At 39.4% G+C, this 19,724-nt stretch overlaps 1 protein-coding gene across 1 annotated transcript in view; it reads right to left on the bottom strand.

The window, feature by feature from the left end:
* The window catches only part of igf1ra (insulin-like growth factor 1a receptor), an 84,140-nt gene that overhangs the window by 25,367 nt on the left and 39,049 nt on the right, over nucleotides 1–19,724 (bottom strand). The window contains 3 exon segments of the mRNA XM_055155615.1: nucleotides 524–660; nucleotides 2,412–2,695; nucleotides 2,698–2,732. Coding sequence (XP_055011590.1) covers nucleotides 524–660; nucleotides 2,412–2,695; nucleotides 2,698–2,732 — 456 coding nt within the window.

Below are 19,724 nucleotides of genomic sequence, written 5' to 3'. Positions count from 1 at the left end.
TGTGCTTGATCGTTACCTCCGCCAAGGAGGTTATGTTTTTGCCGGCGTTTGTCTGTCTGTTTGTTTGTTTGTTTGTTTGTCTGTTAGCAACATAACTCAAAAAGTTATGGACCGATTTTGATGAAATTTTCAGGATTTGTTGGAAATGTGAAAAGGAAGAAGTGATTTCATTTTGGGGGTGATCCTGAAGAAATCCTGGATTCTGGATCACTTTGAAATTTTTGTTAACATTGTGGTAAATGGGGCCAAAAATTTTGTTTCTCAATATCTCGGTTAATTATTGACCAAACCCCATGAAATTTGACTCAGGGATGGACAATGGGATCCTCTTTCATATTCCAAATTGAAAGACACGAGACAAATATTTATGGAAAACACAATTAATATGAGGGGGACTGTAGTCCTTGGCGGAGGTCTGCACTCTCTGAGTGCTTTTCTAGTGTTCTGTGTGTTATTATTATTGTTAAAACTCCCAGGAAGTTGAGTTGTTTGGATGGTGTGTATGTGTAGGGGTGGTACTTACTTCCATGGCGAATGTTGATGTCCAGGTTGCCTTCAATAATTGTGCAGTCTTTGAGGGACTGGGCAGTGTCCACAGAGTCGATAACCGCTGATGGACAATGCTTATCGCATGGGCCGTTACACGCACTGCACAGCGTCCTGCACACACAAACGGACATGGTAAAATTATATAAAATGATATGATTTGGGTTCAGTGCTGAAATCCAGTTGGTTTAAACTTAAAAGGCCTCTCTCTGATCTGAATGGTCACTACCCAAACCTCAGCACCTTCAGCCAATCAGTGCTAGTGCAGCCTCTGCAGCTCAGTGAATACTGGAGGTTCTGAGCTTTCACATGAGACATGGCCTGTCCATATACTGAAAAAAAAACTTGTATGTGTGCAGTGCAAGCTACAAATAGTTAATTTCATGGTGTACTGTGTAACTTTTTGGTGGAGGGTCCGCCACCTGTCCCTTTGGAGATGTAAATGCTTTCCTTGAATGAAAATAAACTTGGTTATCACAGTGGGGACAAGTGAGACAAGTGAGGCATGCCTGCATATAGTATGAATTTTATTTTATTTTTTTTCAGTGTATTTTTCAGCTACAAAACACCTGTAATTGAATACATGCAAGGCAGTTTTGTTTACTGCCATACTGAGAACATTCCATGCAAAGAAATAACATCTCCATGGAGACAAGCAAGCAGCTGGCAATCCACTTTAGAAGTTACATAGTGCACCTTTAAAAATTTAATCATGTGAAGAGTCATGGTCAAAGCAACAGCAGATCATACGTTACACAACCCTATAAGTTTGCTGATATCAAATGAATGTATCTTAACTGATCAGGTTTGAACTGAAAAATTCACATTGACATTCTGCACGCACATATGTCCCACTAACCATCTGCTCCTTATAAAGCCAGCTAAATAGTTCATCTGATGTTTAAAAACGTATTCTAGAGCCAATTTCCCATACTACTTAGACCTCAGTGTACAAATACATGAAGAATGCATGTTTTTTTCAGTGCAGTTTGGGTTGTGCCTGAACTTTCCCTCGGCCCACTCCTCATTCCAGACTGATAAGTTCACTGCACACACAAGGTGCTTGGGTCTTTCCTGGGCCTTTAGTCTGCACTGTTCCCACCTCCGGGACTGCACTGGAGACAGAATACTGAGAGCCTTATAAAATCAGACAGATAAACTACGGACAAGTCGAGTAGAACAAGGCTTTCTGAGGAGAGAAGGTCTGATCAAGTTTAGGTCAAGAATAGGCTTGTCAAAGAACAATCACACATTTTGAAGTGTGATATACTGCTACAAAAACATCACAATATTTTTGAACCTGTGAACATGACAGGTTAGGCTACTCATTTCACTAAAATATAGTTAAATTTGCCTAGTCTTTTATTAAATTTGGTGACATTTATAATTTTACTGATTGGACAGATGTGGCTTATGCAGAGGTAATTCCATAACTTACCAAGCTATAAGATTGTAAACAAGGGCCAAATTTAATCTAATTTATGATTTATAATGAATTTTCATATGCAAAAACTTTTTGATGTTGTAATGTTAGTAGACATGAACAGACTCATAGTAATAAAAGAGACATTTACAAAACAGCTCCTGTGTTTATGGTGAGTCGGGATGATGAGTGAGTTATGGTGAGACAGGATAATGACATGGTTACAACAGTTATCAGAAAGCAGCTTTGTGTTCTGTTAAAGGGTCACATCTAAGAGAGGAGGACCTAGATCAGTGTGAAAGTTTTCTCTGTATCTGGGTGGGTGTCCTTTGGGTTCTCCAGTCTCCCCATCAAAGCAAGCTAATCCTCCAGCTAGGTACTCCCCGCTCAGAAAGTCATGTTATCACAAAATCTGCTCATATTGCGTGTTATAGCCTCTTACCGGTCAGAATCGTTGCGCGTGAAGCCTGATGGGCAGTCAAGCATGCACTCCCCATCATGGATGACAAAGTGGGCGTCCCCAGGCAGGTGGGCGTGGGTACACTGCTCCAGCGTCATGCACCTCCAGCCTTCAAACATGTAGGTGTCTGGGGGGCACTGAGGCACACAGCGGCCCTCGTACTGGTAGTGCAAGCAGGCAGAGCAGGCCCTGTCATTGTGGGGCTCCCAGCAGCTGCCCAGGCACTGGCTGTGACAGCACTCGCCCCGCTGTGACAGCACTCGCCCCGGTCTGTGCAGGCGTGTTTACACTGCTCCGGGCACACTGCAACAAAGAGACACAGACAGGTTAGTCACTGTGAAAAGGATTATGTTCATAGACAGCCTGTGAGTTTATGGAAATACAGAAATCCATATGCATTGCAGGCACACAACTAGTGTCTCTAGTCTCTTTTGTAGCCACAGCTGCCCTGGGGCACATTGAGGGAAGTGAGGCTGTTGCTCCTCCAATCCCAACAAACCAAACACACACACCACATTCAATCAAGGTGGCGAAGTGGCTTGCCTAAGGACACAACAATATGCACTGGTCCAAGTGGAGTTTGAACTTTTGAGCCACATGAGCCAAGGCTGTGGTTGTTATTCCATCATAAATCATTAGGTTTACACCACAGACTGTACAAAAAGTGGACTAAGCGAGTGTGACATCACCCACAGTGTTCAGCGCCGCTCAAATGAAGCTCGCAATACTAGCGGTGAATGCAGAGCCAGACTCTATATTATGAATGGGATTTTTAACAGGCAAAATAGATGGAAAAAAAAACACATGTAGAGTGAGTTAATACGAACATTTTAAGACCCCAAGGATCACTGCAGCAGTTACATAGAGAGGGGAAACAGTATACCAATGTAAATCAATGGGAGCCAGGGTCAGAAGAAGCAGGAAGCGCCCGCATGCGAACCCTATATTTGGAAGGTGGTGGCTAGTGTGTTAACTATGTCCATTTATATATACAGTTGTTGTCTGATTATAATGTGATTTCTGAGTCTACATACAGTTTAAATCAAACCATGATTAGTGAGTGGGGCTAAGGCACTTCAGAGGTGTCAAGTATTGCATTAGCACTCAAATCAGGCATGTCTATACAAAAATGGTCAAAAAGATACAAAGTATTTATTAAAAAAAAAATCTAAACATGAATCAAAACCAAACATTATCTACATCTACACTTTTGTAGTTCACTTTTTATGCAACAGTACCATTACACCTAAACACAGTAAAGCAGTAAACTTGTTCCTCATGAGTTGTGACCAAAACAAAGAAGCCTAGAGCGTGTGAACATACATGAGGAACAGACCTCCAGAGCTCTGTGTGGAAGTACAGGTTTATTCTAAAATCCATCTGCGCTCTTTGTTTGGGGCTGAGTGAGGACAATATGTGTTTACTGTTCAGGGGGTCACAGAGGAGGAGAGTCCACTGAGTCCTGTGCGCTCAGGAGAGGCAGGGCGCCATGGCAACAGCCTCCCGCTCCCTACGACTGGAGAATGATACTAGTTGGTCTGGTTGTGTTATGTTTATTTTTATGGACAGATATGGATTTTAAAAATTAATTTAATTTTAATAAAATAATTATTTGAATTCATGTCCTTAAGATGACCAAATCTGACTTAGTTTATTCTTAAATTTAGTTAGGGGTTTGTTCAAGTTCAACCTTGCTGGTTTAGTCCTTGTTTAGTCCTAGTTTAGATCTGGTTTAGACCTGGTTTGGGTCTCTACGTTAGATCTGGCAATAGACTTGGTTTAATCCTTGTTTAGTCCTAGTTAAAACCTGGTTTAATCCTAGTATAGATCTTCTAGTCAAAGTTTAGGCGTTGTTTATTCTTAGATTTGTCCTGGTTTGGTTTTCAAATCCATTTACACATCCTGTATGAAGGTAGGAGTAGCACTTTAGCCATGTACAAGTACCCTGAGTATGACCTCAGTCAGTGTGAGGTGTTTGGAATCTGACCAAAAGGGGGCAGCCAAAGCAAACTGTACACTCATTTATTTGGATCAAGTTCTCTCTCTCCTCTATATCTCCCCTCTCTCTCTCACTCTCTCGCTCCTGTCTCTCTCTCCTCTTCTTTACTCTCTCCTTCTTTCTCTTTTTCCTGTCTTTCTCTTGCTCCTCTCTCTTCTCTTTTCTTTTTTCTTTTCTCTTCTCTCTCTTCTGCAGCATTTTAACAGATTCCTCAATGAAGAGACATTCCAAACATGTGTTCTTTTGCCAGCAGACAGAGGAGGGAGGGAGAGAGGGAGAAGAGAAGAAAGATAGAGGAGCAAAGACAGGAAAAAAGAGGGAAGAGGAGAGAGGAGGAGAGAGAGCCATATAAGTCTGCTTGTTTTCAGGGGGCGACCATACAACTTCAGTATCAAGCCTCAGATCAGCACTATTTATAGAAGAGCTCAGTCCACAGACTGCCTGTAGTCCAGGTTTAATCCAGGTCTAATCCAGGTCTAGTCCAGATTTAGTGCAGGTCTAGTCCAGGTCTAGTCCTTGTCTACTCGTAGTCTCGTTCAGGTCTAATCCAAGCCTAATCCAAGTCTAATTCAGACTGGGAATGGATTAGACCTGTAATATAATTACTTACAATAAAAGGTTAAACAATAATGGTCACAAATCTAATTAGTGATGTTCTGGACTGGATCATTGTTGTTTTCACTCATAATAATGCACAATCCCCCAAAAAACTGTAAGCAATTTTAGTACTTATGCTGATATCATTGTTAACTGCAATTTTCTGGGTCATGGTCATCATGACACAAAATTTCATCATTGTCCCATGCCCGGCTATCCACCAAATCCTCCACAAATACAAGTCAAACAGCCACATTAGCCTCGATCTTGCATTTGTAGCTCATGCAAAATGCTAGGAACTGATTAGAGTAGAAAATCAGAAAATAATTTTTGAAATAATCTTGAAATTTTGGTCTACTCATATTTTGTTGCAACAACTACAAGTAGGGACCAAAACAAGTATATTGTAATAGAAGTCAACTATATATTTTTTTGGTTTTCTAATTGTAGATTTATTGAGAACTAGGCCTATCATGATAGATACTACATCAGCTTATCGTTCAATACATGACAGATGGAACAATACTACTTTGGGGTCATTATACATTAAGGGAATTTTTCCTTAGCACTAGTGGGGAACTTTTTGTAATTTTTGCTGTTCTACAATAAGATTTAAGGTAAGGCAGGCTGAATGAATAAGTTCTATGACTCATTATAGATACTAATTTATTTATTTATTGCTTTTTTTTTTTTAACAATACTGCACATGTTGAATAGTCTTTTGGGATAGTCCTGTTTTAGGGTTACTGTGTCAGTGTCATAAATTAGCTTCAATATTATCGTCTATATTCTCTTCAGCAATATATCATACTTAAAAATGTGATATTGTGACAGGCCTGTTCAGAACTATTATTTAAGAGGATCACTTTCACTTTCAGGTATCAAAATAATTACATAACAGGGACATGGCATTTATACAGTCTGTTTATACAGATGTGGGATTTCTTCAACCCCCGTTCCCCCCCAGCATCTCAACAACCATGCAAACCAAAACTTGATGCCATTTAACTTCCGCTCTCCCTCACTCTCCCTCTCTTCCTTTCTCTCTCCATCCCTCCATCCCAGTCCTGACACTATGAGAGGAATCCCCAGAATGTTCCGGGGCCACAGACGCCTCAAAGCGGAGAATGTTAATCCTTCGTTCCGCTGCAGATCCACAAAACAACTCGAGGAACCAGCACTGAAACCCGAGAGCACTCTGACATGTTAGCTTTAGCAGCTAACAGATGCTAACAGACGCTAATAAACAGAGACAATGGGATTCTATAATGTTGCACGTGCATTATACAGGATAGAGGTTTAGTCCTCAATCTGCGTTTAGATTTTGTCCTGGTTTGGTCCAGTTGGTTATTCTTATTAAATCTGATAGAGTCTGGCTTTAATCCCGGTTTAGCACAAATTTAGCCCTATTTTACTATTTTACCAGTCTAGTTTTAGTCCAGGTTTAGGCCAGGTTTCCTTATCTCTTTTGTGCTGTACTGCTGAATTTCTGGTTTACTGTTGATTTTAGACCTGCTTTAGTCCTGGTTATCTTGGCTTAGTTCATGTCTAGTCTTTTTTTTTTATTCTGTCTTTGTTTTGAATTGGTTCAGACATGTTTTAGTCCTGGTTTAGTCCAAGTTAACATCTAGTTTACTCCTTACTTAGTTTATTCCTACTTAATATGTCCTAGTTTAGTCTTAGTTCAGCCCTGGTTTAGTTCTGGTTTAGTCCTAGTCAAGTCTCAGTTTAAACCTGGTTTATTCCAAGTTAGTTAGTCCTGGTTTAGTCCTAGTTCTATCCATGTTTAATCTAAGTTAAGATCTAGTTTATGCACGATTTAGTCCATCTCAATGTGTCCTAGTTTAGCACTAGTTTCACTCTTGATTAGTCCAAATTAAGTACTAGTTTACCCCTAGTTCAGTCCTGGTTTAGTTCTGTTTTAGTCCTAGTCAAGTCTTAGTTTAGTCCTGGCTAAGTCCTAGTCAAGTCTTAGTTTAGGCCTGGTTTATTCCAAGTTAGTTAGTCTTGGTTTAGTCCTAGTTCTATCTGTGTTTAATCCAAGATAAGATCTAGTTTATGCACAATTTAATCCAACATAATATGTCCTAGTTTAGCCCTAGTTTCACCCTTGATTAGTCCAAATTAACTACTAGTTTAGTCCTGCTTTAATCCTGGTTAAGTCCATGCACTCATTGTAAACACAGTAGATAGACCCTTAATAGTCCCCCTCTGTGTGTCCTTTTGTGTCTCCTAAGTGAGGCTACACAAGAACAAGATGGCTCCTTTCCCCCTGTCTGCAGAATGGACCCTTATGGCCCTTGAGTGTACATGAGTGAGAGAGTGTGAATGAGGGAAGTACATTTAGATAGAACATAAGTGAATCAAACCAAGTGCTCATGACGCAGAAGGAGCCAGAGTTATGTCCTTCTGTTTACAATGAGCAGAAGTGTGCATTCAAACCACAGCTCAAGATTTGACTTTATAAAAACTATTCTCTACAAAGAAACTGTGGTGTGGAATTTACACATTTTTAGCAATACAAAGCCTGAAAAGAGACAAGAAATATTAATAAGAAAATATTTTTGGATTGGATATTTCTTTTTGTCTTGTATTTTCAAAGTTTGGAAGCTGTCCTAACCACTTGTACTCAGCTATCTGTTTTAACTCAATGACCTACTCTAAAGTTGTGTTTCAACTTTAGAGCAGGCTTTTTGTGTAGAGATGGGACAAGATCTCGTGCCACAAGACAAAATTGCTACAAGACATACATGCTGAAAATGATCTTACAATGAAAATGACCATGCTGAAAATGATCTTGTGAGATTTTTTCTCCATGTTTTTACATTTGGATTGAATAAAAAGTTAAGTACTGGTGCGATACATTTTTTGAGAAGCTGTAGTCACAAAAAGAAATTAAAAATGGTGAGAATAAAATTAGGAACTTCTTTGAACAATTTATTTATAGTAAATAACATGTCTTGTTTGTCTCATTCTTGTAGATCCAGTATCGTGTCTCATTTCGTCTTGTGGTAACTGTATCTCGTCTCAACCCTACTATTGTACATTAAATATAGTTGTTATTTTATTATTAAGGACTTAAGGCAAACTATAGAACACAATGCAAATGAGGATCCATTATAGCATTGTGGATATAGAATGAATGGGTATAGCAGTGTGGGAATAATGAGGCTTTCTGTAAATTCTGTAAGTTCTGACAATTAAAAAAGTAATAAAATAAATAAAAAAAAATATTTTAAATTAAATCTGTACGGCAGGTAAGATAGCTAATACTAATCTTTTCTTCATTTAATTGTTAACTAATTACTACAGCTTTCCAGAACTCTCATAGCCTTTTACTAGCCTCAATTGCAGTTACCGGAACTGTCCCTGCTGGTCATGTTTTCCCCTTAACTCGTGGTGCGTGCCAATGGAAAAGCCGTGCTTAATCACCATGGTAACACCCCCCCACACCCCTCCCACCCCCCTCCCTCCCCCCGCACAGGCCTCTACAGTCTGCGGCCCTGGCGCTCGGGAGCAGAGACACTTGTTTACCGTCTCGGCTCCAGACTCAATAACATGTCACTCACGGGGATTAGGACCCGCCCCCCATTCTCCTCCGCTCTCCCATTGGCCGACGGCTCGGAGCTCCCAGACAAACAGCCCCGCCTCCCCTTCTCCTCCTTCTCCTCCCCCCTCTGAGTGTGTGGAAAATAATGAATGATTTCCCTGCGCTGTCTGTCAGGCTGACGGGCACAGGGAAATCCACTCTCACCGACATTTTGACACCATATTAACTCTGGCTCACTTAGGGTTTATAGTGTAAGGCATTCTGACAGTATAAAACCTGTCTTTACTCTATTACCTTGTCAATTCATATTATTCCATGCTAAGAAAAAATGTTAGGAAAGATTTAGTAATATGAATATCTAAAAGAATGGTTGGTGTTGGAGATAGATCAACTAAACACAGTCCTGCACCAAGAATTTTTGGGGAATTAACATGAAGAGACTGTAAACAAGAACCTAAACCAGGACTGAACAAGGGTTAAACCAGGTCTAAACCAGGTCTAAATCAAGACTAAAGCCAGAACTAAAGCCAGGACTAAAGCCAGGACTAAAGCCACGACTAAAGCCAGGACTAAAGCCAGGACTGAACAATCAAATCTAAAGAAGAATTAAACCATTACTGAACAAGGGTTAAACCAGGTCTAAACCAGGACTAAACCAGGACTAAAGCCAGGACTGAACAATCACATCTAAAGAAGAACTAAACAAGGACTGAACAAGGGTTAAACCAGGCCAAAACCAGGACTTAACTAAGACTATATCCAACATTTATTTACATATATAATACATTAAATGAGTTAAATTCCAAAGTAACCACTCAGAATGTATATGTCCTGTGTAGGTCAGTGGTAGAGTCTCACTGGATATTGTGAGGTCTTGTTCAAAACTATAGACAAAATACTCAAATTTCAGTACTATGTCTTTCTATCTTTACTCTTGTTGCTCAGATATACAAATCGAGTCTTCTGTAATTATAGGCTACATGCAATCCAGGTTAAGATCAGGTGTCGAACCAGCTAGTCACTCAGCCAGCACCTCCCAGACATTTCCCATTACTATCCTAAAGGCTCCACTTTAGGTAGAACATTTCTCGGTCCATCTCTGCTTCTTGTCCACATAGTAGAAGTCTCTCTCCATTCTCATACGATTGAATTAAATTGAGCGTGCTCCTCTGCACTCTCCTCAACTCAATGGTTGGGTTTATGTTACTGCAGACAGACGGACAGACTGAGAGAAAGAAAGAAAAAAGAGAAAGAGATACAAATAGAGACAAACGGACAGAGAGAGAGACCTACAAAGAGGGACAGAAAGAAAGAGACAGACAAGCAGAGAAAGAGTGATACACAGAGCAAAAAAGAGAGACAGGCAGAGATAGAGAGACAGACAGGGAGTGAAAGAGACACAAAGAGAGAGACAGACAGACAGACAGAGAGAGAGAGAGAAATGAGAGAAAGAGAGAGAGAGAAATGAGAGAGAAAAAGAGAGAGGGAGACAGAGGGAGAGAGAGAGACACAGAGACAGGGACACACAGAGAGAGAGAGACACTGAGAGGGTGAGATAGTGAAATAGAGAGAGAAAGAGAGAGAGACAGAGAGACCAAATGAGATTGACAGGCAGACAGAGAGAGAAAGATACAGGGAGTGAAAGAGAGACAGACAGAGAGAGATGGAGAGAAAAATAGACAGGCAGACAGATGAAAGAGAAAAAGAGAGAGGGAGACAGACTGACAGACAGGGACAAAGAGAGACAAATGGAGATAGAAAGGTAGAGAGAAAGAGAGAGCGGGAGACCGAGGGAGAGACAGAGAAACAGAGGCAGTGACAAGAGAGAGACTGAGAGACAGCGAGAGACAGCGAGAGACAGCGAGAGAGAGACAGGCAGAGAGAAAGAGAGAGAGGGAGAGACAGAGAAACACAGGGAAAGAGAGAGAGACCAAGACAGAGACAGACAGAGAGAAAGAGAGAGGGGGAGACACAGGGAGAGACAGACAAACAAAGAGAGAGAGAGAGAAACAGAGACAGAGAAAGACAGACAGAGAAAAACACACAGAGATCAAGACAGACCGACCAGAGAAGCCGCCCCTCAGACCAACTATTGTTTTAGCCATGACCCCAGATGCACGCTCCTATCCTCTCACTCACTGTCTTCACACTAACATCTCGTGATGAAGCTTTATCAGAGGGGAATACAAGAAGTCTGTGTGGCTCCACAGAGCAGCATTCACAACACAATAGAAACATGTATTATTCAGAGTGAACTTCTTACCTGGAACCCTCCACTCAGAGAAACAGACTTTTCACTATTGACAATTAGATGTGGATGATACTGACAAAAACATCTTTATCTATATCTATTGCTGGCATTACTCAGGTGGTATCTGGGCAATCTATCAAAAAATTACCAAAACACATCTGTAAATCGCTTGGTTGGGGTTAATTTGCAAAAAGTGAATCAACAGTCAAACTAAACAGAATTTTTTGAAATGTTAAGACTACACTTTTTTCAAGTTTGCATAAATCTAAACAGCAACTACAATTTTGTATATTTTTTCTATCTCTCCCATCTCTAACTACAATCGTAAAGTGATTAACCATGATATTTTCTTAAAAATATTTTTAAAATATATTTAATTTTAAACAATTTGCACTGGTTATTCCTTTTTCCTCACTTTATTAGCACTACTCACTATGAAGGTGCACTTTTCACAACTTCCTCACGCCAGAGTGGAGTTCACTAAACACTAACAACAACTAGCATGCTAACCAGCCTGACTTCCTGGTTCAGCTGCAGAACTCTTGCCCCTCCATAGAATGTTTTGGGGCTGACTGCTGAGTAGGGCTATGGTGTTTTTCTCACCGCTATTTGCTGTGTTCAGGCATGTGTGGTATTTCCCCTCACACAATCACGCAAATACACACAAACACACACACACACACACAAACTATCTCTGTGGCAGAGCTGGAGTGGCTTGTTTTTGTTGATATTGTTGTATGTTGTTGTTCACTGTTGTTGAAGTCATTGGTCATTGTTGTGTGTTGCTGTTGTTGTTTGTTGTGTGATATTGTTTACATTGGTGATGATGTTGTTGCTGTTGTGGTCGAAGTTGTTATATGCTGTTGCTCATTGTTGTGCATTACTGTTTCTCGTTATCCTGTGTTGTTGCTGTTGTTGTGTGTTATTGTTGATGTTGTTGTTACCGTTGTGCGCTGCTGTTGTTGTGTTTGATGTTCTATGTTATTATACGCTATTGCTTGTTGTTGTCTTGCTGTTGTTTGTTGTTTTATATTGTTATGTGTTATTTGTTGACCTTCCTGTTTGTTGTTGGTTTTGTGGTTGTTGTTGTAGTTGTTTGCTCTTGTGTGTTGCTAGGGATGCACAATCTGTGTTTATCATTTATGGTACAAATTTCGATACTTCTAAATACCCGGCGATACGCGATACCAACCAACACCAGTGTGGAAGCTGAAAACAGCATTTATTTTCTTCAAATAAAAAATAAAATAAGACTAAACTGATCCAAATATGTAGCCGTTATCTCTCAAGTAACCACCGAACAGCTTTGTATACATATAACTCTGACAAGTAGTTTTATTTTATCAAATTATATGCCCAACCAGGATATTGGTGAAACAGATGAGGAAGACGATATTTGATTTAGCAATTTTTTCAGGATACCAATAATAGATTGGTGCATCATTAGTTGCTGCTTTCTGTTGTTGTTGTCATTGCTGTTTATTGTGGTGGTTGTTGTGAGTTTTTGTTGTGTGCGGTTGAGCAAGAGCAAAGCAGATGTACGCACTGGGGTATACATGTGAGAACACTTTAGTTCACTCAGACTTCCTCACAGGGGCATTAGGATTTCATGACAACCTTAGATCAGAATACAAGCACAAAGCAGTCCTCTTGAAACAATTAGACATGTACACAGTATGGGTTTTGTTAGGAATGTGAGGGATAGCAATAGCCTACAACAAATCATGGGACTGTTAAGTTTAAGGTTACATTACTGTCTGTAGTGAAATCTATCTCTGATGGACCTATGCTTCAATACTCTTCTGTATAAGTTACCACCTAGCAACATGCCAGATCTGCTTTGCGCTGTCTATGCAAATATCCAAACTGCAGTATAGATATAGGCCTACAGTACATTTACAACTAATGACAAAACGGCATTGCGCTTTCCCTGGTATGAGAAGGTTGCGTCCCACCTAGTCTAAAAGGCAAGATTTTTACTTGCGTTGTTTTTTGTTTTTTTAAAATCTATGTTATAATGTTGTTTCCTTATCACAAACATACCTGGAGTTTTGGTTTGTTTTGTTTCATTGACACACGTTTAACACACAAACACCGCATATTTAGGCTGAGTTCTTCTCTCAAATAGAAAACACTACTCACCACCACTGTGATGTCATACGGTTATACAGGAAGTGCTCCACTGTGTTTTTAAATTCCATACATCTTCACTTGAATCATTTGGATAATTTCAGACCTGGAATTGCCAATCTCTACAAAACTAAAGGTAAAAGGAGCTTTTAAATTGAAAACAACCTCTTCATGATATCACAAGGTGGGTATCACAAACATGTGTGAATGAAACAAGACAAAACAGGTATGTTTTTGATGAGATAGCAACATTATAAACATGACTAAAAGCTCACAAGAGTAAATTTTGTATAATATAGTACATTTAAGATGTGGGCTGTGCAGTTGATTACATTTTAATTGAGGCTGGGTCATTTCTAATAGTCAAAGATCATCTCTGGTGTACAGCCAATCCTCTGTCAGGAAAAGTGTGTGGTTTTCAGCAGTTGACTTTGGAGGAAAAATTTGCCTATTTGCTGTGTTTAATGGGAGTGACCAGCCATGAGCTGTCAGACCTCAAGGCGCATGTGTCCAGATGGGTTAGGTTGACCTCCACTAGATCAGACAGACTGTCCCAGAGCCTGTCCCAGAGAATGTCCACAGCTTCATCCAGCCAACTGGGGCAGAGGTCTTCTAGTGTCGGACCAAAGATTTCAACACATGTCATAAATATTAGGTTCATACTTTGGAGAAAACAGGCTACACTTGAAGATAGTGTTGCAATATTAATCTAAATAGAATCGAAATTTGAATGGATATGATTAGCAAATCGCCAAGTTTGCAATTTCTGAAGTACCATCATTTACTCCACAAACAAAATATCCCTTTTTATTCTGCCAAAAACTGCTAACCATGCAGATCTGTTCTGATGTGCTTCTTGTCAGTTTAGAATTCAGTCTTGCCATTATTTTTCTCTGGATGTGTTTAAAATGTGTACTTTGAACAGAATCTTATTAAAACAGAAATCGCAAATCTATCCTAAGATATTTAGTTCAGCCCAACTCGAAGACACTCAAGTCTCTATATTTCACATAGAATTACATTTTCTTGCATCTTGTTTATGAACTGCTACTACTGCTACCACTCAAATACTACTGCTACCGCTACTACTGTTACTCCTGCTGCTGCTACTGCTAGTACTCAAAAACATTCAAATTCAAATACTTCCATTACTACTATTGTTATAGTGTCCTTAGAGGCGCAGACTGTAGAGCCCACACTAGCATGCACGTTCTGGTGGTTTCAGTAGGCCCTGCAGATTCCGGGTTTGTTTTGGTTGTATTTTTTCTCCTCCTCAGGTTTTCTGGAGTTTCCTTTATGCAAAGGTATGGCAGTCTAAAAATAGCGTCCTTCCCAGATTTGCCTCATTAACGCGGCATGTTTCCTGGCACTCTCTGGCACCCCAGCCTGTCTCTGGTCTTTGGCTGAAGGTAGTGACAACATGCTCAAGTCCTGATCCAACAATGAGGACTGCACGAAGCAGCGTTAGACCTGGTTTAGTTGTGGTTTAGTCCCTATTTCGGGTCCTGGTTTAGGATTGGTTTAGACATACTTGAAGTCTGGGTAATTTGTCAAGTTTTTGGTGCTCTCAGATCAAAGCCTGGTTAAGACATTGTTTAATTCCTCATATCTTAAGTCCTGGTTGAGTCCAAATTATGTTTTCGTCTTTGTCTAGTCCTGCTGGTATAGTTCTGGTCTAGTCTTGAGCTAGTCATTGTTTAGTCCTGGTCTAGTCTGAGTCAAGTCCTGATCTATTTCTGCTTTTGTCCTGGTTTAGTCCTAGTGTAGTCCCGGTCTAGTCTGCGTCAAGTCCTGCTCTAGTCCTGGTTTAGTCAGCGGTCCAAATTAGTTTATCCTGGTTTGGTCTTGCAGCTCTGATCTGGTCCCAAATGAGACCTGATGAAGTTGATACTTGCTTTAGACCTGGTTTAGACCTCTCTTAGACCTAGTTTAGTCCTGTTTTAGTCGAGGCAGGCAAACTGACTGCATGTGTTGTTCATAACGCTGTGCAGAAGTATGTGCGTTCAAAGTAAACAATCTGCTCCTATTTTGGTCGGGACCTAGGACCAGTGCAGTGGGCTGTGCTCAGGCCTGTTTCACTGCAGTGGTACGGTCCGGGCGCGTTTGGTACTTTCCACTCAGATGCCCTGGTACTGATTACAATAAACCAGAGGAACGTAACCGCTGTACAAGATGGAATGAGCTGAAAATGTGTCTAAATGCAAGACACTTTTGATGTACAGGCAGGCTAGGACACAAACTAATTACAAATACTGACCGTATTGTAACTGATATTTTTAATTTTTATTTATTATTTTTTAATAGATATTTTTTAGTAGATTTTTAAACTTAAACTAAACTGAGTAAAATTCTAGCATGTAATTGTAAATTCAAATCTTAAAAGTTACTGGGTTACTGTACAAATCTCTCACCTCTGTCTCTGCTCCTCTCTAAATCTTAAAACACACATCACCTGTCCTGATGGAGTGTTCCACAGGAGCTGGGTAATTCATCAAATTAATTTGATGATTTCATGTTATTAATAACTGAGATTTTGAAATTTTGCTGAATCATGAAATCAAGGGTTATTATGAAGTTTATTCATGAATTTCTTACTTGCAAAGCAGAGTTATTATGGAATTACACAATTTGGCATTGTAAAGCAATCTACATAAATGTAATTGAAGGCAGTTTACAATTTCTTAAATAATAGGATCTGATAAGAATGAAAATATAAAGTACTTCCACTATTTTGAAAAAGAAAAAAAAAATCATTATCGATTTTGTTTTGTCGGCCATATCGCCCCGCCCTGTTCCACAGTATGGCATTAAACACAACTATCTACAAAGAGACAACAGGTGACACCAACAGGCCAAGTTACAAGTCAAATCTGTGGACAGATCAGCCCGCAAGTATGACTGTTGTGTGTTTAATGCCATACTGTGGAGAATTCCAGGAAAAGCAACAGGATCTCCATGGAGATCAAGTTACGTAGATCACCTGCACATGCAATAGTCAGTGAACAAAATGTACTGTGACAGTTTTATCTTCTATTGTTTTGTCCATTCCTGACATTTCAGGGCTTGCTCAGTTGGAGCTTTGTAATAATTGTATTTAAATGAAAAAATAATAAAGAAAATAAAGAAAACATTTCAATGTAGTAACATAATTTTGCATAAATTTCCTTTAAAAAAAAAAAAAAAAAAAAAAAGGAAGAAAAAACAAACACAACACACAAGCTGTAAGTCCTATAAGCTATAATGTCCAGCGGTTAGCTATTAGTCGGCCCCTCTCATGTCCCTCTCTTTTACATGTCTGCACTGTGCGGTGTGGAAACAGGGGTCAGAGGTCAGGGCGATGGAGCGTGACAGCTGACGGCCCTTAAACGCACCCCTTAAACGCACCGCCCGGCCCTGCGCTCTCATTGGCCAGCAGTGACGTAATGGCTTTAACCCTGGAGCGAGGGCGGAGAGTTCACCTCTTCTTCTCCACTTCAGAGAGTCAACAACACTATACATGCCGTCTTTGTGAACCTTTTACGGAACTCCAGCACAACTGGTGGCCATGTTGGACCAAGAGGGAGAGTTAGGGAGGGAGAAGAGGTGGCAGAATAGCCAAAAACTGTACTAAAGTAAGAATAATGTTACTTCAAGATTATACTTCTACTTGAGTAATATTAAGTAGAGGAAGAAAAATAATCAAGTAAGAGTAAAAGTATTTGGGAAATTACTACTCAAGTCAGAGTAACTTAAAAAGTAACTGTCAGGACACAACATATGATTTATAATTTAATTTAGTTAAAGTTTAAATTTCAAGTTAATGCAATTGGAAGGACAAAACATTAAATGATACACAAAATCAAAGGATAAACACAAAAATGAAAGAAACTAACTCATAACTGAAGGAACAGGGTGAGAAACACAAATATTCAAATCATTTCATATTGTCAACAAGCTTTTGTCACTTGCAGACTTACTTACAGTGGGAAGAGTAAAAGTACAGTTATTTACACAAGTACAGTTATTTCAATAAAAAATATTACTTAAGCAAGAGTAAAAGTATGCTGCTAGAAAATTTCTGTAAAAAAGTTACTCAAATAAATGTATCTGAGTAATACCCACCTGATAACAATTTATGACATTATTACTAAAATAATAAAGCTTGCCAATTCAAAATCTAAAAATTTTAATTAATTTGAGCATATGTTGATAAATATCTTAAAGTGAAAAAGGATTGTTAAAAAAATAAAATAAAAATACTAATTTGAAGTATCGTGAAAAATACCACACAGTGTAAAATTTGAAAATGAGTAAATAAATACATTTTTTAAAAATACATATAAAAAATGCATTATCATTGTGGTATTTAAATCAGCATCAAGTCCTTTCCTTACTATCAAAATTATAATATAGTACTGTAAATATAAAGTTAGCAAAAAGTTTAAATTAATCAGGTTAACAAAACGTTCCTCACAGTAGAGCAAATAAAAATAGATCAATGGTCAAATGATTGGGGAAAGAACGAAAGAAGAAGAGTGTGGAGGGACAGATGGAGGGAGGGATAAACCATAGGGATGTCCTGATACTTTGTGTGTGGCATGTGGAGTGTCTTCTTGAGTGTGTGGGACCATCCACACGACATCAGACACAGCCAGAGGACACAGCTCCACCAGGACAAGACATCATATTCAAATTCATATGTAAAAATTGTTTCAAATGCAAAAGAGTTGGCTGAATATGTCATATGGCGGGGTCTGCTCTCTGTGTGGCGGGAGGGGAGTGGTCCTCATGGCACCCCACATACACACAAACAGATTAGCATTAGCAGGATTACAGCAAGAGTTGCACGCATAACTCACAACAAATGTCAACAACAACATCGGTGTCAAGGATTCAGGGGACGACTACACTACTATTACTGCTACTGCTACTACTGCTAATACTACTACTAATGCTACTACTATTAGCCGACTACTACAACTACAACTACTACTATTGCTTGTGATTGTACAACACACACATGTAAACAAATGACATCTGAAATAGCCGCAGAGGTAATGAGTAAGGTTAACACACTTTTCCAGCACATTTCCAAACAGCAGATAAGCATGTGTGTGTATAATGTGTACACAGTGATAAGAAGGCCTTTATGACAGACATAGACTACAGCACACTACTGTCTGACAGATAGGATCCATGCGGACCAGGTTTTAAGCTATTTGAAATAATGAAGCAGTGTCTGGTATTACACATGGTTGATATATGGTTGTTTATGTCAAAATGTGTTGTTTCCAGGGTTTGCGGAGTAAAGATATCAATTATACAGTTCAAGATGATAAGGATCTGATCATCTTTCAGTGTTGTAGTACTCCTAAAGTGAGCATAAAAGAGAATTTGTATTAATCAACTAACAATTTTGTTTAGATTATATGGATTTATATGGGACAGCAGCAGGAAGGAGAAGTTAGAGAGAGTGAGTTGAAGATTTGGGAGTGAATCATAAGTTTAATCTGCCCTTTTACAAATAATTACACCTACAGTCAAGTACTTTTCTATACTACGCTTGTTTTTGCAAGAACCTTGTGCAGGAGTAGTCACTCTTGTGAGTGCAGTTTGGGTCAGACACAGAGATATGTAATAGTTTTGAGAGCTTTTGTTTTACCCCCTTTCACCCCTAGATCAAAAGGACGAGTGAATCTATACGGTATTAATTGTTAACACATATCACCATGTAACCTTTTATATTCATCAAAAACAACATGTTTAATAAAGTTCACTTTTGTTTTTGTCACTTTGAGTTCCCATTGGTCCAGTCACAATCAGCGTACATCCCACTAATGAAACTACTGCACACTGGGTCTATTATACTATACTGTTTTGTATCATGATTTTGTATTTATTTGAAAAATGGCTGTGTGGAAGGGATTTTAAGATAGAAAGCTCCAAAAAGCTGATTTTGCATAATACCCCCTCTTTAAACAATCATTCACAGCTGCAAGGTAAATACAACTTTTGCAATATTCTCAACTAACATTTGAATCCATAACACCAAATCTGAGCCATGAATTTGCATGGCCAGAAGCACCTTGCCTGTTATGACCAGCATGCAGAGAAACTCCTCTCTGCTGTGTGGTGCGAGGGCACAGGGGACACATGCCAGCACTGAGGCCGAGAGAGGACCACAGAGGAGCAGAGGAAGTACTCAGCCCCCTCTGGGTCAAACTTGAGACTTCCAGAGACGAGCGAAACTAAACACCCACTCTCGCTGCCCATAACAGACAATAGGGCCCATTGTACAAAGCGCTGGTAAACTTCACAGCCGGGGACGCACTCTCAAAACATGTCCCTGTGTCCCCCTGTCCTCTCCAGAGCTGTGTGGGGAAATACTTAGAGGAGAAAGGGGTAAAAATATGCCCCTGTGTTCCTCTAAGGAATAGACTCGATACTCAATACTGATTCCGATACCACAATGATAAATAAAATGCACTCTTCCTTTAGACAATAGAATGCAATTTTCAACATTAAATGATAGTACTTTCTTTTATATTACCATGTGACCTTATATCTGTGTATCTCAGTCATCCAGATAGGTTCCATAGTGGTCCATGGGCTTATACTAGTCCATGTACTCTTATACTTGTTCTGATACAGCTCAAGATCATTTTAAAGCTATTCAGAAGAGGTTCATTTGTGTCCTGTGAATGTGACCTTTTTAGTGTTGATACTTGTTCAAATGAGTATCTAGTTTCAATACTAGTTTTAGTATCAATCAGTGTCTGATTGTGTGTG

The sequence above is a fragment of the Boleophthalmus pectinirostris genome, unplaced genomic scaffold, assembly GCF_026225935.1.
Source record: "Boleophthalmus pectinirostris isolate CB_2022bp ecotype Guang Dong unplaced genomic scaffold, ASM2622593v1 HiC_scaffold_2, whole genome shotgun sequence".
NCBI classification, from domain to species: domain Eukaryota; kingdom Metazoa; phylum Chordata; class Actinopteri; order Gobiiformes; family Gobiidae; genus Boleophthalmus; species Boleophthalmus pectinirostris.
Note: the sequence above shows the minus strand (reverse complement) of the source record. Positions and strands in the feature narration are given on the sequence as shown.